This window comes from Marmota marmota, unplaced genomic scaffold (assembly GCF_001458135.2).
Source record: "Marmota marmota marmota unplaced genomic scaffold, marMar, whole genome shotgun sequence".
In the NCBI taxonomy this organism is placed as follows: Eukaryota; Metazoa; Chordata; class Mammalia; order Rodentia; family Sciuridae; genus Marmota; species Marmota marmota.
In genome coordinates, this window is record NW_025999853.1 from 29,456,360 (window position 1) to 29,480,819 (window position 24,460).

A 24,460-nucleotide genomic window follows, 5' to 3' on the forward strand; every position below is an offset into this window, starting at 1 on the left:
TTAATTTTTTAAAATAATAGCAAAATAATAAATGCATACCTCTGTTTGAAAAATCTGTTACTCTATCATCACAACAAAAAATTCAGAATTAAAATACTTTTTCAAAAGTCTCTTCAAAATCGACAATTTATATATCATCTTTCAGCCCAGTACAATTTGAAAATAGTTGAGATATTAAATCTCCTTCTCCCTAGTGGTTTTTACTGAAATAGAAGGTGCAGAACCATCTCTGCAATTATTCTCCATGAAATAGGACTAGATTTTTGATAATTTCTCAGTGCTACTGTTCATCACTGAAGTGATTAAGTCCATTCCTGTCCCAAAGGCTGAGCTTAAGAAAGACATTTTATGTACTGTTGCATTAAATTCTGACCTATTAAATCAGCAGCTATTATAATATCTCCAGAGCAATATTCCCCACCCCCATGGGACAAAATTTGGAAGAAAAAGCTTGTAAACCCAGCAATTCTGAGGTCTGATAAATTGCAATAGCAAAAGCTGTGCTGGGAACATTAGGACTTTTAAATTTCAAAGGTTTACTGCACATGCTTATGGTTTGCATTGACATTTACAAGGTGCTTAGTTCACAACCATCAGAAGGAGCATTTGTTCATTCTACGTTAACATTGTTCTGATTGGGATTTGATAAGGCTCGCTAAGAAGGTAGTACAAGCGACTGAATTTTCATTCTAAGCCAACAATTTAAAAGTTGAGCTTTCTAATACTGTTGTATTTAATCTATGTCAGAGATGTTTAAAATGAAAACACTTTATCTCTAAAAAATCAGTTTAGTTCAGCCTCTTGATGTGTGTCAGAATGGTACGCCCTCAGCTGTGGAGCCTCAGCTGCCAGGCCACAAATGTACCTCAGCATTGACTAAGGTTGTCTAGTAGCAGAGGAAACCTACCGCAAGGGACAGTCCAGAACAGTCATGAGACACAACACAGATAAGGAGGACATAGAAGGAAGAAATAAAAATTAAAATATCCACACACATTAGTGAGCACTATGGAGAAATGACCTTCCCAGACCTATCACTACACCAGGGTCCTTCCCTCTGCATGTTTAGTGTTCTCAAGATTCAAGACATGCATGTGTCTTACGCCATGTACATGTATTATCTGCAGTTAATTTTGCAGTCATTGCTGAATGTTTTAAAATTTTTCATGGTTATAAAACTGTACTTAAGAGACATGTAGCTATGAATACTGCAATTTAAATTTCTGTCAATTTGATATGGATTGAAATGGGAAATACTTATTGCCTTAAAGCCTAACTAGCATAAAAAATAACTAGAAACCACTCAGATCTGTACTGCTTTGAAGTGAAGAAGGTGTAAACTATCTTCATTTGTCTCCCCCATGGTCACTCAATATCCTGCTTAAAATATTTTGAAAATGTAATTTTTTTAAAAAAATAATTTTAATTTGTGTTTATGCTGTTTTGAATTCAGATCATCCAATGATCACCATGTTACATATGATCCTCCTAAAATCTGTACATTCTATTTTTCTTCTTTAGCCTTCTTCTTTATAGAATGTTAGACTCCATTATTAACTATTTTGGTCAGACTCAAATAGTAGCATAAGCTACTGTTATATAATTGCTTATCATTGAGACCTATTCTCACTTATCCAAATTATGCTTCATTTGTGTACTTAATTGTTCTTAACTTAGAAATAATACCTACAGTCCTAAGTGGACTTAAAATGAATAAAAATACCTTTTTGAGTGTTCAAAATTCTAACTACTTTGCAACAACATGTTATTAAAAACTATCATTTCTTCATTTGACTAATTTTTCTCTGTTCCTCCTTCTAAAGCAATAGGTGATTGATGAAAGATTTAGCATCATTAGATCCTATTTGAGGTCTTGGTCATTTATCCAGGTCATAACAGGGGTAATAAACACCACCACTATGCTATAAATTATAACCTTATGTCATACAGAACAAATTCCAAAAATAAAAATAGAGATGTATTACCCTACAAAGAAATGCCATAGTTATAATTTAATATTATATAGTGCTTTTTTTTTTCTCCTTTAAAATCCCAGGACACAAGGAAATCACATTTAAATTTTATGGTAATTATGAAAATGATAGTGTTGCATATGCAAATTATTGTTTTCCCAGATATTGCTAAAATAATGTACATACATTTTTTTCACTCCCATTTCCATCTGGGAGATTATTTCTATACTTAATGTCCTAATAAAATGTTTAAAGAAATCTGTATCTAATTCTGCTTGTTGAAGTAAAGCAAGACATGATTCAAAACTTCAGTTTCTATTTAACAAATTAACCAATGATAAAAATCCTTATTAGACATCTGTATTTAAACACATGTGTGTGAGTTTCTGTAACTATGATTAGAAACTGTGAGAAAAATTGATAAAAAAAACTCTTGTTATCCTGAGCTTGGGCCAAGGCTCTCTGCAGCCTTCCCATGGCTCTGAAGCCAAGCAGAAATGCAGAGAGTGAAAAAACATGCCTCATGAAATCCTTCTTAAGAGATATCACAGTATCTTGAAGAAAAATTGTTTAAACTCAAACTGAGTATGCGGCTAAGTAGAAAATGATGCAAATGTTTTTAAAATGCTCGTCCTAACATTGGATCAGACTGTTCTTAAGGAGATACACATATTTACAAGTTCTATTGATAGTAATTAAAACCATAAGATGAATTGATAAAACTGCCCATAGAGTTTGCTATGGGAATCGATTGCTTTGAATTATCTGATGGGAAACACTGGTAACTGCAAATGTCATTTCTATTACAAAACCTCTTCATTTACATTTTTATACAAATTAAATATACTTTAGAAATATTCAGTATGAGTATTTTCAAAATGAAGAGGCTCATTTAATAATTATCATTATTAATAGAAGACTTTATCTTGAACTATCTTGTTCAGTTAATTTGGTTTAAAATAGCAACATAAAGGGAATCCAAACAGCTTCCTTAGACTTGGGAAGACAATCCAGCCAGATGGATTTTATATCAATCAGCATTGTGGTTTTAACTGGTCATAAGTGAGGAGACAAGAATTTTGTCTTCAAATTCTGTTCTGTTCTTTGGTACTGGCTCATATTTCCCTTCCCCCAGATAACTCATTGCTCTTGAGCACCAGTTACTGGGCTAGATGGGTATGTAAGAATGGTACTTTTCACCAATGCCGAACAGCTATGGAACCTAGTTATTTAACAGTCACTATGAACTCGGAGAAAGCTGGAAAAATCCCTTGCCCAAGAGGGAAAGCATTGCAGAACTCTTTATTCTGTTTTTGCAAGACTGTTAATATTGCTAAACAGATGAAATAAAATATCCAGACATCATTTCATACGTTGCACCCATGGGGAGGTGTCCTGTGGTGGTAGATGCTCTCCTCTCCTGTCTATGCTCAAGGACAAGAGAAAAACCTCCCAAATATTTCCTTGACATGTTGAGATGTTGAGCAGACCGAAGGAATTGTGAAGCCTCATTATGACAATGACATGTAGCCATAAGTTGTTTCTAAAATCACCTGGTAAAAATAGTAAACCATTTATTAATCTCTGACAGTGTCCACGAATAAATAACAGATATGTACATTACCTGGTCTTTCATGGTCTTCCCTAAGTCTTTCACATCTTTCATGTTAATGGCATTCTTTCCTCCCTTTTCCTTTCCCTTCTTCTTGTTTTTCTTTTTGAACAAACATTTCTTACAGATACAAAAGCAGCAGGTCAGGACTAAAAGGACCGCAACTATGGCTATGGCAATTAAGGCCCACGGTGGCACTGAAAGAAAAAGAACAACAGGCACATAAAGCATTAGTCATAGCACTAGAAGTACAAAACCTTCTAACCCATGAACTATAAGGATGTTCGTTCCTTCATTTGTATTTATTGAGCACTTACTATGCTCCAGGTACATCTCTGTGGCATTTTATCCACATTATTTCCTGTGCCTGAAGTGCTTCTATCTTTTCTGCTTTGCTTGTCTATATATTTTTTACTGTCATTTCCTTTGGATTGTTTACCTGATGCTCCAAGATAGATTTTCAATAATTAAACCCTTCATTTACTCAGAGCATAGCTCTGTGGCTTGATCATTGAGTTTAGATCCTGCCCTTAGTATTTACTAGTTGAGTTATCTTAGGTAAGGCATCCAACTCTCTCCACCTCAGTTTCCTCTTCTGTTTAGTGGAGGTAAATTAGCAGAAACCCTAGAGAGTCCTTAGGAGGGTGAAATAATAAGGCATAGTACCTGGCTTGGCAAAAGCTTGATAAATGTTAGCTGCTATTACTCATCTATGAAATACTAGGTAGTATATTAAAATGTTCTGGCAAATAGGAGGAACAGATGTTAATCATATAAACAGAAAAACAATCATAATGGTAGTGAAGCTGAGGTATAAGTTCTTCATGCTCTGAAGGTCCATCGTGGGCAATGTAAGCAGGGGTCTCTGGAGGTAGGGGAGTAGGAATGTGTTTGAGAGCTCTTAAGCCAGGCTCAGCCGTGGCCACTTAGCCACTATATGATTCTGGTAGATTGTTTAAATGTTCTGAGTTTCTGTTTCCTCCATTATAAAGTAAAGATTATAGTGGTGCCCCTTTTATCTGGTTTATCACCTTTATAAAGGAGCTAATAATCCCCCCAAAATTTAGAATGGTAAACAGCACATAGCAAGAGCACAATTAATGTTAGATATTATTTTTTTTGTAGGTATTTGTAAATTTATTTATTTAATTTTATATATGACAGTGGAATGCATTACAATTCATATTCCACATATAGAGCACAATTTTTCATATCTCTGGTTGTATAAAATATATATTCACACCAATTCATGTCTTCATACATATACTTTGGATAATGATGTCCATCACATTCCACCAACATTTTTAACCCCCTGTCTGCTCCCTTCCCCTCTCACCCATCTGCCCTATCTAGAGTTTGTCTAATCCTCACATGCTCCCCCTCTCTACCCTACTATGAGTCAGCCTCCTTATATCAGAGAAAACATTCGGCATTTGTTTTTTTGGGATTGGATAACTTCACTTAGTCTCATTTTCTCCAACTCCATCCATTTATCTGCAAATGCCATGATTTTATTCTCTTTTATTGCTGAGTAATATTCTATTGTATCTATTGTAATTGATAAAAAAATGTGGCATATATACACAATAGAATATTACTTAGCCATTATTTCTTTATCTTCAAGGCACAGGACTCAGTACTGTGGGGAGTGCCAAGGGTATATGATGAGGGCATATAAAATATGCACACTAGTATATATATATATATGATGGATACACTGAGAGGCATTCAGTGACTTGAAGGAGATGTTAATCAGACAAGAGGAGAGAGATCAGATTTATAGGCTCTGTTTAAAATAGTAAAGCATATATAATAAATATGTTCAAATAAACCTTTAGTTCCCTATTCAGTTGTCCATCTGCTAAAAATTAATATATTTTCTTATTTGGCATCTCTACACAATGTGCTTATGAAAAATAAAGTTTCTTTGAAGTCTTTAGGGTTTTGCTTTGACTAGAAAGGAATTATTCATGATTCAAATCAGTGCTATTGAGATTAATCAGAAGAAGTAATTAGATTTGTCTGCTGTAATAAAAAAAAGATTTTGGGCACTGAAATGATAAGAAAAAGTGTAATTTTCTTCAAGCCACATAAACATCATTAGTGCCAATGATTGTTGAACACAAGTCGGGAGTACTTTGATAAAGCAAAAGCACTTAAAATTAACCTCTCTTCAAAATTGAGAAAACCCACTCTTGCTTGCTCTCCTTCTGCATTTAGCTTTACAGTGTTGAATATTCACTCTGCATACTATCCTGCTGATGACTGGATATATGATATTAACCTAAGGACATATGAAATTACAACTTCTAACAATGTGCTTTCAGCCACAGAAACATTTATGTGAATAGACTTATAGATAAGTCCATACCCAAAGACATGCTTCTTTATAGTTCTCCAATCTCATTAAACAATGCACGTTTTTTAAAAAATGCAAATTAAAGTAAGCTCATGTAACTCAATGATATTATTCATAATACTTCATTTAAAAGCTTCTACCTCTGCTCCTGTAGTTAAAATCCTGCCATGCATGAACGAGGGAGTCCATGTATTCATTGTGGGCAAGACAGCGTTAATAATGACCCTTCATTTTGAAACTTGTAAGTTTTTCTCCCAGTTGGACTTTTGTGATAGTCTCTCAGAAAACTACATAAAAGTCTCTTAAATTACACAAGACAAGACGGAGAGATCTGACGGGTTCACAAAAAGAAAATAGGCAGTCAACGCAAAGGAACATTGTTTAATCAAAAGAAGTTAAAGAGATAGGAACATGGAATTACAGGAAGAAATTTGAAATGGTGCAACCTGGGATAATTTAAAACCACTGGAAAACTTTTATTTTGTTACTTTTACTTTTTTGTAAAGTGCTCTTGCTTTCCAGATATTTGTTCAGGGGATCTTCTGAATAGCTTAATTTTAATTTAGAATATGCTATGTTGAATAATTAACAGAATTTTCCTCACAATTTACTGACATCTCTAGATAGAATAAAATAACCCCTTGCCAGGTGTGGTGGCACACACCTGTGATCCCAGCTACTTGGGAGGCTGAGGCGGGAGGATCTCAAGGTCAGCTGGGCTACTTGGTGAGATCATCTCAAAAACAAAAAAACCCTTTAATGTGACCATTTTGTATTCTCATAGGAAAACCTGAATCATCAACAATAATGTAAAGACACAGCTATTTTAAGTAATTGGAATGATGTGCATTGAATGTTCATGTTAAAAAAATTTACTTTATAGAATAAAAAATATTTAAAATTTGGTAAATGTATTATGAAACAACATTTACAGTGTTATTCATTTGTAGTACATGCAGAAATGTATTAGTGAGCAAATCTCTCAAAATGTATTTTGGATTAGGCTAAAAATTTATTGAAGCCTATTTATTACATACCAACCACTGTGCTACATTATTTCATTTAATCTTTACAGCAGTTTTGTTCATTATCACCTCAGTTTTACAAAGGAAAACCTCTATAGATTGAATAGTTCCAGAAATTCAAATATGTCTTTAAGTTGTCAGGTTAAAATTTTGTATTATAGATGTACATGAGGGAAAAAGTCCTTATCTAGTTTTGAAGTTCTGAACAGAATATTTTATATTAAATCCAGTGAAGCAAACAAATAACAGTATATGATGGTGGCAAGAGTGATTTAATATAAAATATAGTTTCATCAAAATACTGCTAGTGGCGGAAAGGTTTCATGTGATTGTTATTGCTACCCAACCATCATTAAATGGAATTTTATAACAGGAATTTTTACATTTAACTTTAAGGCTTTACAGTGGAAAATAACAGACTAGTATAAAAACTTTTTATTAAAAATGGTTTTATTTTTGCATTAATAAATCAATCTCACATATATTATTGAACGGAAAGCTAAGTTGATGCCTAAGAATTAAGTCAAAGGAAAGTTAATCCAAAATTGCTTCTGGGTTTTTTTTTTTTAAATTTTAATTTTTTATTGTTGGTTGTTCAAAACATTACAAATTTCTTGACATATCATATTCCACACTTTGATTCAAATGGGTTATGAACTCCCACCTTCACCCCATACACAGATTGCAGAATCACATCAGTTACACATCCATTGATTTACATATTCCCATACTAGTGTCTGTTGTGCTCCGCTGCCTTTCCCATCCTCCACCCTCCCCCCTCCCCACCTCTCCCCTCCCCTCCCCTCCTCTCTCTCTACCCCCTCCACTGTATAACCCTGAGGGTCTCCTTCCATTACCATGCAATTTCCCTTCTCTCTCCCTTTCCCTCCCACCTCTCATCCCTGTTAAATGTTAATCTTCTTCTCCTGCTCTTCGTCCCTACTCTGTTCTTAGTTACTCTCCTTATATCAAAGAAGACATTTGGCATTTGTTTTTTAGGGATTGGCTAGCTTCACTTAGCATAATCTGCTCTAATGCCATCCATTTCCCTGTAAATTCTATGATTTTGTCATTTTTTAATGCAGAGTAATACTCCATTGTGTATAAATGCCACATTTTTTTTATCCATTCGTCTATTGAAGGGCATCTAGGTTGGTTCCACAGTCTTGCTATTGTGAATTGTGCTGCTATGAACATCGATGTAGCAGTGTCCCTGTAGCATGCTCTTTTTAGGTCTTTAGGGAATAGACCAAGAAGGGGAATAGCTGGGTCAAATGGTGGCTCCATTCCCAGCTTTCCAAGAAATCTCCATACTGCTTTCCAAATTGGCTGCACCAATTTGCAGTCCCACCAGCAATGTACAAGTGTACCCTTTTCCCCACATCCTCGCCAGCACTTGTTGTTGTTTGACTTCATAATGGCTGCCAATCTTACTGGAGTGAGATGGTATCTTAGGGTGGTTTTGATTTGCATTTCTCTGACAGCTAGAGATGGTGAGCATTTTTTCATGTACTTGTTGATTGACTGTATGTCCTCCTCTGAGAAGTGTCTGTTCAGGTCCTTGGCCCATTTGTTGATTGGGTTGTTTGTTCTCTTATTGTCTAATTTTTTGAGTTCTTTGTATACTCTGGATATTAGGGCTCTATCTGAAGTGTGAGGAGTAAAGATTTGTTCCCAGGGTGTAGGCTCCCTATTTACCTCTCTTATTGTTTCTTTTGCTGAGAAAAAACTTTTTAGTTTGAGTAAGTCCCATTTGTTGATTCTAGTTATTAACTTTTGTGCTATGGGTGTCCTATTGAGGAATTTGGAGCCCGACCCCACAGTATGTAGATCGTAGCCAACTTTTTCTTCTATCAGACGGCGTGTCTCTGATTTGATATCAAGCTCCTTGATCCATTTTGAATTAACTTTTGTGCATGGCGAGAGAAAGGGATTCAGTTTCATTTTGTTGCATATGGATTTCCAGTTTTCCCAGCACCATTTGTTGAAGATGCTATCCTTCCTCCATTGCATGCTTTTAGCCCCTTTATCAAATATAAGATAGTTGTAGTTTTGTGGATTGGTTTCTGTGTCCTCTATTCTGTACCATTGGTCCACCCGCCTGTTTTGGTACCAGTACCATGCTGTTTTTGTTACTATTGCTCTGTAGTATAGTTTGAAGTCTGGTATCGCTATACCGCCTGATTCACACTTCCTGCTTAGCATTGTTTTTGCTATTCTGGGTCTTTTATTTTTCCATATGAATTTCATGATTGCTTTCTCTATTTCTACAAGAAATGCCGTTGGGATTTTGATTGGCATTGCATTAAACCTATAGAGAACTTTTGGTAATATCGCCATTTTGATGATGTTAGTTCTGCCTATCCATGAACAGGGTATATTTTTCCATCTTCTAAGATCTTCTTCTATTTCTCTCTTTAGGGTTCTGTAGTTTTCATTGTATAAGTCTTTCACCTCTTTTGTTAGGTTGATTCCCAAGTATTTTATTTTTTTTGAAGATATTGTGAATGGAGTGGTTGTCCTCATTTCCATTTCAGAGGATTTGTCGCTGATATACAGGAATGCCTTTGATTTATGCGTGTTGATTTTATATCCTGCCACTTTGCTGAATTCATTTATTAGCTCTAATAGTTTCTTTGTAGAGCCTTTTGGGTCTGCTAGGTATAGAATCATATCATCTGCAAATAGTGATAATTTAAGTTCTTCTTTTCCTATTTTGATGCCTTTAATTTCTTTCGTCTGTCTAATTGCTCTGGCCAGTGTTTCGAGAACTATGTTGAACAGAAGTGGAGAGAGAGGGCATCCCTGTCTTGTTCCAGATTTTAGAGGGAATGCCTTCAGTTTTTCTCCATTCAGAATGATGCTAGCCTGAGGCTTAGCATAGATTGCTTTTACAATATTGAGGTATGTTCCTGTTATCCCTAGTTTTTCTAGAGTTTTGAACATAAAGGGATGCTGTACTTTGTCGAATGCTTTTTCCGCATCTATCGAGATGATCATATGGTTCTTATTTTTAAGTCTATTGATGTGGTGAATAACATTTATTGATTTCCGTATATTGAACCAGCCTTGCATCCCAGGGATGAATCCTACTTGATCATGGTGTACAATTTTTTTGATATGTTTTTGTATCCGATTCGCCAGAATTTTATTGAGGATTTTTGCATCTAGGTTCATTAGAGATATTGGTCTGTAGTTTTCTTTCTTTGAAGTGTCTTTGTCTGGTTTAGGTATCAGGGTGATGTTGGCCTCGTAGAATGAATTTGGAAGTTCTCCCTCTTTTTCTATTTCCTGAAGTAGCTTGAAAAGTATTGGTATTAGTTCCTCTTTAAAGGTTTTGTAAAACTCTGCTGTATACCCATCCGGTCCTGGGCTTTTCTTAGTTGGTAGTCTTTTGATGGTTTCTTCTATTTCCTCAATTGATATTGGTCTGTTTAGGTTGTCTATATCCTCCTGACTCAATCTGGGCAGATCATATGACTTAAGAAATTTATCTATGCCTTCACTATCTTCTAATTTATTGGAGTATAAGGATTCAAAATAGTTTTTGATTATCTTCTGTATTTCTGAAGTGTCTGTTGTGATATTGCCTTTTTCATCCCGTATGCTAGTAATTTGAGTTCTCTCTCTTCTTCTCTTCGCTAGCATCGCTAAGGGTCTGTCGATTTTGTTTATTTTTTCAAAGAACCAACTTTTAGTTTTGTCAATTTTTTCAATTGTTTCTTTTGTTTCGATTTCATTAATTTCAGCTCTGATTTTAATTATTTCTTGCCTTCTACTTCTTTTGCTGTTGTTTTGCTCTTCTTTTTCAAGGATTTTGAGATGAAGTATGAGATCATTTATTTGTTGGTTTTTTCTTTTTTTAAGGAATGAACTCCAAGCAATGAATTTTCCTCTTAGAACTGCTTTCAATGTGTCCCATAGATTCCGATATGTTGTGTCTGTGTTTTCATTTATCTCTAAGAATTTTTTAATTTCCTCCTTGATGTCTTCTATAACCCATTGATCATTCAGTAACCTATTGTTCATTCTCCAAGTGATGTATGCTTTTTCCTTCCTTCTTTTATCGTTGATTTTCAGTTTCATTCCATTATGATCAGATAAGATGCATGGTATTATCTCTACTCCTTTATATTGTCTAAGAGTTGCCCTGTGACATAATATATGATCTATTTTTGAGAAGGATCCATGTGCTGCTGAGAAAAAAGTGTAACTGCTTGATGTTGGGTGGTATACTCTATATATGTCAATTAGGTCTAGGTTATTAATAGTGTTATTGAGTTCTATAGTTTCCTTATTCAACTTTTGTTTGGAAGATCTGTCCAGTGGCGAGAGAGGTGTGTTGAAGTCTCCCATGATTATGGTATGGTGGTCTATTAGACTCTTGAACTTGAGAAGAGTTTGTTTGACGAACATAGCTGCACCATTGTTTGGGGCATAAATATTTATGATTGTTATGTCTTGTTGGTGTATGGTTCCCTTAAGCAGTATGTAGTGTCCCTCTTTATCCCTTTTGATTAACTTTGGCTTGAAATCTATTTTATTTGATATGAGTATGGACACTCCTGCTTGTTTCCGAAGTCCATATGAGTGATATGATTTTTCCCAACCTTTCACCTTCAGCCTATGTATGTCTTTTCCTATCAAATGCGTCTCCTGTAGGCAGCATATTGTTGGGTCTTGTTTTGTGATCCATTCTACTAGCCTGTGTCTCTTAATTGGTGAGTTTAAGCCATTAACATTTAGGGTTATTATTGAGATATGGGTTGTTCTTCCAGCCATATTTGTTTATTTCTGTTACTAAACATGGTTTGTTTTCCTCTTTGATTATTTCCCCCCCCTTTACTGTCCTACCTCCCACTGTTGGTTTTCATTGTTATTTTCCATTTCCTCTTCCTGTAATGCTTTGGCGAGGATGTTTTGAAGAGATGGTTTTCTAGCTGCGAATTCTTTAAACTTTTGTTTATCGTGGAAGGTTTTAATTTCATCTTCCATCCTGAAGCTTAATTTCGCTGGATACACAATTCTTGGTTGGAACCCATTTTCTTTCAGTGTTTGAAATATGTTATTCCAGGATCTTCTAGCTTTCAGAGTCTGTGTTGAAAGATCAGCTGTTATCCTGATTGGCTTACCCCTAAATGTAATCTGCTTCCTTTCTCTTGTAGCTTTTAAAATTCTCTCCTTATTCTGTATGTTGGGCATCTTCATTATAATGTGTCTAGGTGTGGATCTCTTATGATTTTGCACATTCGGCGTCCTGTAGGCTTCTAGGATTTGGGATTCTGTCTCATTCTTCAAGTCTGGGAAGTTTTCTCGTATTATTTCATTGAATAGACTGCTCATTCCTTTGGTTTGGAGCTCTGTACCTTCCTGTATCCCAATGACTCTTAAGTTTGGTCTCTTAATGTTATCCCATATTTCTTGGATGTTCTGCTCATGGTTTCTTAACAGTCTTGCTGAGCTGTCTATGTTCTTTTCCAGTTGAAATACTTTGTCTTCATTGTCTGATGTTCTATCTTCTAAGTGTTCTACTCTGCTGGTAGTATTCTCCATTGAGTTTTTAAGTTGGTTTATTGCTTCCTGCATTTCTAGGATTTCTGTTTGTTTGTTTTTTATAACCTCTATCTCCCTGTATAGTTGATCCTTTGCTTCCTGGATTTGTTTGCGTAATTCATTGTCGAAGTGATCTTTCATTGTCTGATTTTGCTGTTTAATGTCTTCCTTGATACTCCAGATCATCTGAAGCATGTATATCCTGAATTCTTTATCTGACATTCCATCTGCTGCAGCTGTTACCTCTTCTAAAGTTGCGTTGACCTGCATTGCTTGTGGTCCTTTCTTTCCTTGTCTTTTCATACTGCTTGCGTATCTTTCCTGCAGGCGCGGGCGGCGGCTCTGCTCTCTCCTTATTCCAATTGGGGTGTCGTGGCTACCACGCCGGCAGGTCACTGGGCCTGTTCTGGGCGCTGGCGGCGGCTCTGTTCTGCCCCTACTCCAATTGGGGTGACGAGTGTACCACGCCGGCAGGCCACCGGGCCTGATCCGCCGGTCGGTTGCAGGTTTGCCTACCCTGCAGGCGCGGGCGGCGGCTCTACTCTGCCCCTACTCCAAATGGGGTGTCGTGACTACCCCGCCTGCAGGACGCTGGGCCTGTTCCTGGCACGGGCGGCGACTCTGCTCTGCCCCTACTCCAATTAGGGTGGTGTGTGTACCACGCCGGCAGGCTCCTGGGCCTGATCCGCCGGTCTGTTGCAGGTCTGCCTACCTTGGAGGCGCGGGCGGCGGATCTGCCCTGCCCCTCCTACCACGCCTGCGGACCCCTGGGCCTGATCTGCAGGTTGGTCACAGGTCTGCTCACCCTGCGGGCACGGGTGGCGGTTCCGCTCCGCCCCCACTCCAATTGGGGTCACGTGACCACCACACCGGCAGGGCCTGATCCGGGCGTGGGAGAAGGATCTGCTCTGCCCCTACTCCAGTTGGGGTGACGTGTGTACCACACTGGCAGGCCACTGGGCCTGACCCGCCAGGCTGTCACAGGTCTGTTTACCTTGCAAGCGCGAACGGCGGCTCTGCCCTGCCCCTCCTACCACGCCCATGTACCACTGGGTCGCGGGTCTGCCCACCTTGCGGGTGCGGGTGGCGGCTCCGCTCCGCCCCCTCTCCAATTGGGGTCACGCGGTCACCACGCTGGCGAGCCGCTGGGCCTGCTCCGGGCGCTGGCGGCGGCCCGGCTCCTCCCCTCTGGCTCGACGACAAATTGAGGAGACTCGGGTGTCTGTGCCTCACCCCCCCTACCAGGAGACCAACTGTTTCTGTCGCCGCTGGTATTGATGAAGTTCTCTCCTCCGCCGCTTTCTGATGACATCAGATCTCTGCCATGTTGGTATCCTATGCGAATGGCAGCATTTCGTTCCCCTTGCCGGGCAACCAAAGCAACGGGTGAGTCCTGACCGGCCCTCAGCAGGACCCGGACCGAGAAGCAGTTTCCGCGGGCTCCTAGCCCCGGGCCAGGGAAGTTCCGGGAGCCGGAACTCGGCCGCTCCGTGCTCGGTGTAAGCTCCTATAAGTGTAGGCTCCAAGAAGCAGTCCCCGCGGGCTCAGTTCCGGGAGCCGGAATTCGGCCGCTTAGTGCTTGGTGTATGCTCTGATAGGAGCAGGGTCCAAGAAGCAGCCTCCGCAGGCTCCGCAGCCCTGGGCCAGGGCGGTTCCAGGACGGTTCCGGGAGCCGGAACTCGGCCGCCCTGCGCTCGGTGTTCGCTCCGATAAGATCAGGTTCTAAGAAGCACCCAGGCACTGAACCCTAGCAATTTGTCTGCAAGCCACAGGCGAATGGCAGCCTGAAATTACCTGTTCTATGGCTGAATGAGCTGCGATCAGTCGAAAGCAGGGATGGTGACGTCAGCTTTCCAACATGGTGGCTGCTGGCCTCCTCTGTGGTCTGACCGGTGTGGAGAACCGAGATGGACCGCTTCCTTCCCCCGTCTCGAACCCAGAATTCAGCCCTGAGTACGGTGCTTGCACGGCTGGCAGAAATTGCAGCGCTGTATCCCTGTGTCGCTATCTCCTCGTTTCCCAGCGCGCGCTGCAGACTCTAGCCGCGGGGCGATTTGCTGAATAAGCAGTGTTACCCTCCGTGCGACAAACCTCTCGCGTTTGAGTCCCCGTAGCCGATCCTCGTGTGATGGAAATCCTTCCTCCAGGTTCCGGAGCACCCCACTATTGCTGGAAATTCCTAACAAGATAGCCTTTAGCCGTCCTGACTTGTCATACTCCCACACAGTGAAGCAGCACACGGGGGCAATGCACTCCCCGCGCCGCCATCTTCCAAAGTCGCTTCTGGGTTTTAATTTAGACCGGGGGATAGGCAGAATGATTGCCAGTTTGCATTTCCTAAAAATGCCTGACTCAGTGCTCAATGAGTATTAGCTTGAGGGAAAGCCAGGCAGCCAAGTTCTTGAACTTGCAGACAGTTCTTAGTAACACCTTCTCCAGGGGCTTTTCCTTAGGTCTGTTAGTCCTGGTCCTTAGCTCTGATTCCCTCTTCCTCTTCCCCATTCAGTCAGCTGCTGCTGTCTCCTAGGCTAGCAAACATTTGGTGGGCTACTGCTTGGGGACTTGGTTTGATCCAGGCAATAACTCACGAGTGTTTTGGTCTCCATTTGGCTTTTAAGGGCAGCTCTACATTGTATTTTAGATGCATCCTCATTCATCATATTCAAAAACAACCTTAAACTCACATCTCATTCACAGCTGCTATATTTTCCTCTCTGAGAAACATAAGCTTATACTTTCGCATCCACCTTAGATATTTCAGCCCAGGACTTTCAGACAACATAGGTAATACCGTTGCTATGGTCACTACAAAAACCAGTGACTTCAAGCACTTTCTACCTTGACATATCTCTATTTTGTCAAACGAATGCCTCATCACTGCACAAACATCTGTGGAATGAATTTTATGAATAATCTCCATATGTTTTCATTCTTGTATTTGTCGAAGCATTTTGCCAACTTCGAGTTTTCACCCCCCAAATTCATCATCTTTTTATAAAACAGTGGTTCTGCAAGATTCAGAATACAATATGAAAATAATTATTGTGCTATTAAGTAGTAGGAAAACTAATCTCTGTTTCAAAGCCTTACTTTTGAGGCTGTTTATGAATAATTTTCTAAAACACACAAGGATAATAATTTCCTAAATATTGGCAGAATACAATAAGCCTTGTGTTTTGAAGCCTTTTCTAAATTATAGAATGCAAATAAAAAAAGAAGCTCTGGAAATATGTGGATTAATATACTCATTAGTCACCTCTGGAGACAGAACATTAAATGCAAATTTGTAAAAATATACAAAGTCATGTAGAATATAGCTTAAGGTTAAACCAACCAGTCAGAAGTCAGAGAGAAGAATTTCTCATTATAGGCTAAAGTGGCTTCAAACATTACCAATTTTTGGCTCTTGAGTATTTGACAAACTAACCTCTCCTCACTCTTCAGACTGGGAGTTCTAAATCTCTGGAATCATATACCCTTTGAAAAATATGATAAAAACCGTGAAATCCTCATGGGAAAATACATGGGCCTGTGTGTATAAGTTTTCGCAAAGTTGGTAGCTTGTGGTCCTCCAGTCATAATCTAAGTCTTCATGTCTAGAAGGTCACTTGTTTCCAAGATAAAAACTCCTCTCCTAGGGCCTCCATCTGGCTAAAGGGGATGAGGTTGTCTCATTCCTTCAACTGTGCAGGGGTGTGGGTGGGAGAAGAGAGAACAGAGAGAAGAAAAATCTTCTCCTGGGAGCTTAGAAACAGCAACTCTTGAGAAGAAACTAGAAAGAGACAGGAGGCAAGGCCAACTTCATGTTTGGTGGAGAAGAAAGGTATATGGGTAGCAGGGGAGGCAAGACTAGGTTAGAGTGTGCTTTGAAGCCCTGCCTCCTGCAGTGAAAACAATCTTTTGGGGACTCCAAGTTCTTTTCCTCTTGGCCTCTCTTATGCCCACCTTTTTTCCTTTTAATTTTTTTTTCTTTTTAACTGTAGTAAATGAAAAGAAGTTTTCTTGTAGTAAACCCATGTAGCTTTCTCCAAATAGCCTTCAGAATTCCTTTTTTTAAGGAGACATCTCCCCTCACATATTTCTGTCTCCCTCTCCACTTTGTGTTTCTGACAGAAAGCAAACTGGAAGATGTGCCTTGGCAAGTCGGCTGTAAAGGTGATTCAAGCCATCGACGGCTCAGCAACAGACCTGTGGCACTCCAGGGTAGATGGCTGGTTAATTGTCATGAAGGAGAGACCCATTCACTCATCCCTGTGAGTGTCTGTTTTAATGTGTGGAGGCCCTGGGTTCGATCCTCAGCACCACATATAAATAAATAAAATAAAGGTATTGTGTGCACCTACAACTAAAAAAATAATAATAATTAGAAAAAGAGTTTAAAGTCCACTTGGGCAGATTTGACCAGTACACGAACCAAATTACGAACAATACTACACAGTATTTACATGTCAAATTAAATGGGGTTTCTTGCTAGATTCTGATTCTGGGTAGTCACAGCAACCTTATTCTGCATGTCAAATGAGGGCTTGTTTAGACTTAAAAAAAAATCTTAAAATTAAATAAAATGGGAGATTGACCCTTCTTTTCCCTAAACTCTTAAAAAAATCTGTCCATAATCAAATATTTCAGCAAATTATACAACATTACTTTATGTGCACAAAGTTATAACTTAAACTTTGATAATTTTTATTTTTTACCAGAATCTGTCCCTTAATCTGATTGCAGAATTTCCTGTACTGTTGAACAAATTCCTATCCCCTGCTGAATAACATTAAAGTTACTGACGTTTCTCACTGATAACAAAAGTTGGTTGACTGAAGGGCATTTTGTCTGCACAGGTATTAATCAAGTAATTAATTTTATAGAATGTCTATAATAATAATGGACTGCTTTAAACAATAAGGCTAAGTTACCCATATCTTCACAGTATTGGAAAGTCTGAATTTGACATGGAAAATGATGTTGGTCTTTGGGCAGAGATAAACCCCAGCACAACTTCCCGAGGATTTAGATAAGGCTCACAGACAGCCCAGGAGCGTGCTAGCTGCCCTCCCCAGGGAGCAGTGCATTGGTAAACATAGAGGGGTGCCAGGTAGGTTGGCAGAGGTGAAGGCGATTCACCAGCTAATCAGTTCTCAAGCCTTTGGAGGTTTGTCACAGTTTTTCAATCATGCTGTGGACAACACAATTTCGTGGTTAAAGGGAAATCCATTTATCCAATGAAATTTGCAGCATGTCTCTCTTGAGTTTTGATTTCTAAGTTCAAGACTAAAAACAAGTTATGATTCAGGTTTTTTTCCCCCTCATGGAAGCTAACTTTCTTCTCAACTTTTATATGAGAAATCTTCCAAATAAGCAGCTCTCAAGATTTTGATCCCATTCATATTGGCTTTATTTTGATGCTTTGAACTGGTTAAAAGTTTCTTTAATCTTTTTTCATCTTTGGCGAAAATGCCCAACGAAAAAAGTGTATTCAGAGAAAACATGCCCTCCTGTTGGTAACTTTTGGGTAATTCAATATTTGAGTATCTACTTGTTTCTTTTCTAAGCAATTTAATCTTATTAAGATTAAATTCAGTTATGATAAAAGCACATTCGCTAAAAGGGTAGATATATTCCCTGCTATTTTACAATTTAAGGCCCTGGTTATAAGCAATAAACAAACAAAAGTGTCACTTAGGCTTATTATCTGCTTTTTGGGAGGATTTTCCCCTTAGTACATTCTGTTTATTATTCTAGAAAAGAGTGGGTGCATTTTTAGAATTCCTCATAAGTTGGAGAGATTTGATTGCACTGACAGGAGAATTGTGTGGCTGCTGTGCATGAGTGGAGAACAGAATGTTTGAATCTTTCTAGTCATGAAAAGGACGAGTCAGGCTCATTAATTTCATTACTATACAAAGTGACAGGTAGACAACAGTGAAAACAAAGCTCCTTGCTTGTCTTGCTATCCACAGGACATTTTTCCTTGATTATCCAATGGATCCCTACTGCTATAGACCAAACATCAATTTTCCTCTCCAACTGTTGTTTTCTATGTTTATCTCAATTTATTTTTCTCCACGGCAGTTTCATCTGTCCATTTCCCAATTTATAGCACCATTTCTTCTTTTGGTTTCCTGGTTCTTGGATTTGAACTTTCATCTTCACTCTACAATGCCCGTGATTCTGGGTTTCCTTTCTCATCCTGTTTTGCGGGAGCTTCTCTATGCCAGTCAATCTCATATCCAGTAAAAATTTTTTGATGATTTTTTTTAAAAAAAATTATCCTTTTGTTTAGAGTTTGTATTGATAAGCAAGGTCACCGTGAGAACGTGACCTCAAGATCCTGTATGACTCCTGCTTATTTTTGGAAGCACATATAGGTCTCCACTAAGAATGTTGATTTCATTTGGCTTTCTCTTCTTGGCCAGAATCAGAACACTTCTCCTGACAGATCCTCCCGAATGTCTGCCTGAGTCGTCACACACATGAGCCTTGATTTCTTTTCTCATCCACATTTATTCATGCCTTTGCCAGCCACCATCATATATCAATGCATGTTTTCTAGTGGCTTTGTGACTCATCCTAACACAGGATGGCCACCCCCCCAGAGTGGTACTGTTATCTCCCTTTTCTCTGCTTATGTGAAGCATGACTTAGGCTGGGCATATGGTAATTCTTCAGCAAATACTAATTGAAGATATTAAAGTATAATTAGAGGCAGAGAAAGTCTTCTTTAAATATTGTATATACACAGCTAAGGCGTGGCTCCATTGAACACCTTATTAAAGTTAAATGGTACACTTAAAAATATCTATATGTATAGATACATATACATACACATACTTGGATCAAATTCTGATGAAGTTTCAGAGATGCACCAATTTTTCCACATCATTTAGAAAATTTACAAGTATTCCTTGCTTTTTGTTTTAGATGGACAATGGAAATAGCAATAGGCTCAGTTTTTTTCTTCTGTTGACTATTTTTCCTAAATAATTTTTCTGTCATCTGACCTATTAAAAAGATTCTCTTAAATTGTATTACTCATGCTAATATGGTTCCCCCTTCTTGCACGAAGGACTTGCAGTGTTTATAATTTTGTCTTTTGTTTGCATAGTTCTTTCACTTTATAAGACTCTCTCAAATTATCTTAACCCGTTTGACCTTAGAATATAAATGGTAACATAGCTAGGGTGGATTGCATCATCTGCACCCTATGAAGATCTGAAATGTGGCCTCCATAATGGGACTCTGAGAGTTGGGAATCATACTTAGGTCTTTGTAGTTCAGCTTTCATGCTCCTTTCATATTCTCTTTTTGTGTCTGTGCTGAAAATTGACCAAATACTAATTATATTACTGATAAGAAGACTTTACTTTTAAAAATATATTAGATGTTGTATTTGTATCAGACTTATATAACTAAAATAATTTAAAATTATTTATTCCAAGTCAGTGAAAATAGTTCCTCTTAAAGTATAATCAATAATAATCATAACAATGGGAAAATGGCAAATATAAAAAAATCATAGATTTTAACTTCAAACTCTGCTGCTTAGATTCCTGAATAAATTTGATCACTTTCTTTAATCCCAGTTTCACCATTTGGGAGAGAGGGGTTAATTAAGTCCTATGATTGTGATATGCAGATATTTCATATGTAGAATACTTACTATAGTGGATAACATGAAGTAGAATTTTAAAAATGTCTACTATCTTTTGCCAGCAAATCCTATTAAGCTTTATAACTTGAAAATGCTGAAAACTTGCCCCCAAAAAGTGAACTCTAAAACTTACCTAGATAAAAGATGGAATATAAGGAATTTTATATGTATTATACAACTCCCAATGTATTCAACATGTTCTGACTTAATGATATATCAGAATGTCAGGGTAACATTATAAAATAAAGACTGCTGTCAGGAAACTGAAAAGTGAGATATTTTGATAGTATTCAAGCTATTCACTGGTAAATAATAGAAATAATAAATCAAACTTTTGGAAGGATAAAGAATAGTCCTTTGAAGCACAGTGGCCAACAACAGTTTATGTTATTCAAATAATGCAAGTAGCATTAGAATAATAATAATAATTTTGTACTAATGGAAATAAACAACATGCATTACTTAGTATTTTTGATAATTAGTCAACTCAGCCAACAATTCCCAAGATAAATGTTTTAACACAGCAGTAAAGATATTAATGGTAAGATTTTTTCACTTTCTGTTGGCAAAATGATAGGTTTAGCTTGAACACACTCTCAATTGTATAGTGGATATGCATTAACAACAACATACTCTTAGGTACTGCTCTTTTCTTTTTCCCCTTCAAAATTGGCTAAGTACTTTAAGTGACTTGAGAAAGCTACCTTGAATTCAGCATTTATTATTCAATAATTATTTACAGACACTTAAATTATAAGGATCATTTTTATTAAGACAAACTTTAGATTTCAACCATGTTTTCCACTGAGTAATTTATAAAATAGTTAGGCTTTTTATTTCATTTAGTCAATATTATCTCCCTTCATAGATGGTTTTTTTTTTAAGTAATTCCTGTTTCAAATCAATCAGTGACGATAAGATTTGAACTTAATTTAGGACTAGTTTTTCGTCCTTCATCATCTACGTTGTTTCAATGTAAATGCCATATTTATTTACAGAAAACCTTATTTCCTTCTATCTCTATTTGTAATTTTCCAGAAAACAAAGTTAGAAGCCTATAATTTTCTTTTGGTGGTTTTGACTAATAATTGTAACATTACCTGAAATTTACATTCTCATATAATTTACTAAAATAGTGAAGTAGCCATATTTTCTTAAGGGATTGAAAGCCATAAGACTTACTGGAAAGCATAACTGTGTTTTAAAAATTTTCTTCAGTATCTTATTTATATGTAACCATCAACGTCAAGAAGGTCATCACTAAACAAATATTATAGTGTTATATCCTTATAGGATGATTACATCCCAATTATCTCACTATACTGTGGCCACTTAAAATTCTTTGAAAAGCTATAGTAGATATGTTATTAAACATACTGAGGCAAATGCCTTTCAAGAAATGTAAAGTTTTGTAACTGAAGTTCATCTGAATGCTTTTCAATGAAATTATGCAACATGGGGATTCCAGTGAGCAGACATGGTTAAGGGTCAAATTACCATCTCTGAAAAAGATGTATTCATTTCAAATTAAATACTGCTGTGCAGAAAAGAAGCAAAGAGCAGAGTACTGGATATAAAATCACCAAAAGTAGGATCTTCAGAAAACAACAACAAGAACAAAGAAATGAATGGTCTGTGTTAGTTCTCATTGAAAAATCTAGCCACTCATGCAGAAGGGTGGCTCACTGCCCTGCAAGTGATAATTGATTGCACTAAATAACTTCTTTGATTAGTACTCTGTGAAGTGTTCACATGCATTTGAGGCAAATAGAATGAAACTGAGGAATATATTCAATGTAATTTGCAAAAGGGGGCACAGAATGACTGTATGCTTATGTCAACCTGTCAGCTCCCTCCTGAACCTTGTGTTCCAGACTTCCCTCCTGATTCTTCTTGAAGCACATGGTGCCTTGGTTTTCTCTTTCCATGCATTCAACTACTTCTTTGAGCTACTTTATGCCTATGTAAGGTAGACAAGAGAGATGAGAATATAGTACAGAGCCGGGGGAAGATATTTGGAGCTATTTTGCTCTTTGGCACTTTTTCTGATTGTCTCTGAGTGGCACAACTTGTGAAATAGGGAGGGGAGGTGGTAAGTAGATCAAGAGCTGCAGTACATTTCCAAGAGAAGAGATGAAGAGCTATTTGAGCTTCCACAGTGCTCAGGAGGTGGCAGAGAGTGTTGGCACCCCCAGGATCCCACATCGTGAAAAGGAGGCTGGCTGCTTTATTTAAGGGTGGCAAGGGTGAGAATCTCAGATATAGTATCAAGAATGCAAATGCAAAAATGATTAAGATGAGCATCAAGATGTACACTCTTTCAGAAAGTTCCAGTAATCTGTGGAGTTGGACATGTGGCATGATTGTATAATATTTACTGGAAAAAGTGATCTTGGCTCCATTCCTCACCTCAGTCCCCACCAAGCAGCACTAAAGATTTTACAACAGCAGATGCTAACACCTACGGCTGGAAAAATATCAGAGAGGAGTCATGAGGTTGGAGATAGATAGGAGAAGTTTCCACTTCTTCAAAAAGTTAAGATAACTACTATTTATTCTGAGATATTTTGTAATTTTCTAGGCAAAATTCCAATTATGCTATGAAACAAAATAGGCTGTTTGGAAAAAAGCAAAGTACAAGGAGATAAAGACTTGTCAACCACAATTATCAGAATCTTGATGAATAGACGGCCCAGGAAAACAAGCTCCTGAAACAATTTAAAACATGATGATTGAGAGCTTTGTTACTGCTGTGTAATGAAGCAATGCAACAAGGATTTACCTTTCTAGAATGGACTTGGATTGATTGACCTGATACAGGAGTTATTTTGGAATGGTATTAGTATAATTTGATTTGAAACTGAACAAATGTTTTATGGATGAATTTTAATAAGTGTGAAATTTAATAAGGAAAATAGGAAAATTAATTATAATGTTAAATATTACTTTAATTCTTTATGATAAACTAGAAGTTGCTCAAACTTTGGAATTAGAGAATCCTGAGTCTAAAACTCAGGGAGTCCTTTTCTTCTCTGAGCCTTTATTTCTTTATATGGAAAGTAGAAGTAATGATACCATAAGAATAATTGTGAGAATTACATGATATCACATATGTGAATACCTGGCACAGAGATCGAATTTAATAAGTGCTAGTTCTTTTTTTCCCATTTTAAATAATAAGAAATATATACCAAATTCTGTTCTAAAATTTAATGTTTTTATCTTAAAAGTATTCTTTGGTTACACTTAAAATGGTTTGATCCAAACAATAAAATTATTTGAGATCTTTGGAGTGTTCTCTAAAGACTTGGTTCTGTTTGCCACTCTTAAAAGTTAAAAGAAAATGAAAATTGGCCCAGTGTAATTTCTAGAAAGGAGTATGAATAATTTGGAATTAATCCAGCATAAAATGAAGACACTTAAATTTTAGACAGTAGAAACTACTAGATTTTTCTGAGAATTAAAGGCATATTCTCTATTTTTCAAGAAGGGAGGGAGAGAAGAAATAAACATAGTGTAACAAAAGAGATTGAAACTCTTTGGGAGTAGGGTGGTAGAAATTGCTAAAGAATTGATACTTTCTGACAGAACTTGAGAAAACAATGGATGTGGCACAGATCATTATGTAGGCAATAAGGTTAGTTAGTAGGCTGTTCTGGTTTTGCCTGGCCATCATTTACAGAGTCCTACTTTTATTTTACTCTTGGGTTTAAAGCCTATGATTCTGAAGAATCGGAACTGAAGCTGCTACTTCTGCTTGAGACATCTCCATGCTTGAGTGAGACTTCTTTTATTTTTTTTCCTTTATTTATTTATTTATTTATTTATTTATTTATTTTTGTACCTGGAATTGAACCCTAGGTACTTAACCTCTGAGCCCCACCCCCAGCCCTTTTTATATTTTATTTGGAGATGGGGTTTCTCTAAGTTGCTTAGGGCCTCACTAAATTGCTGAGGCTGGCTTTGAACTTGTGATCCTCCTGCCTCAGTCTTCTGAGCCTCTGGGATTACAGGCGTGTATCACCATGCCTGGCTAGAGTGAGACTTCTGAGCACTTAATGAACTTTACACCTCTAAAGAACAATGACAGGTTGGTGGGAAGCAGTGTGGACTTAGGGACTATGTGTGATGGCTGAAGTTCCAGTTGTGAGAATATCCTGGCCATACTCAGCAGTTCACAGTGACTAAGTTATGCACAGTTTCTCCAGGAAGAGTGGGACGAATGAGATGATCCTCAAAATAAGTCTTTCCCCCTTTGGTCTTATGGTGTGGTCAGATATTTTAATATAA

General features: G+C 37.6%; 1 protein-coding gene and 1 long non-coding RNA gene across 4 annotated transcripts in view; one reads left to right on the forward strand and one right to left on the reverse strand.

Annotated features, from left to right (window-relative positions):
• The window catches only part of LOC125617227, a 161,989-nt gene extending 137,958 nt beyond the window's left edge, over positions 1–24,031 (forward strand). The window contains exon 4 of the long non-coding RNA XR_007348152.1: positions 16,636–24,031. This is a non-coding gene — a long non-coding RNA (uncharacterized LOC125617227). The remainder of the gene's footprint in view (positions 1–16,635) is intronic.
• Syt1 (synaptotagmin 1) overlaps positions 1–24,460 on the reverse strand; it is a 519,932-nt gene that overhangs the window by 143,874 nt on the left and 351,598 nt on the right. For all 3 annotated transcript variants that reach the window (XM_015482663.2, XM_015482662.2, XM_048804683.1), the window contains one exon: positions 3,598–3,782. In XM_015482663.2, the coding sequence (XP_015338149.1) occupies positions 3,598–3,782 (185 nt within the window). The remainder of the gene's footprint in view (positions 1–3,597; positions 3,783–24,460) is intronic.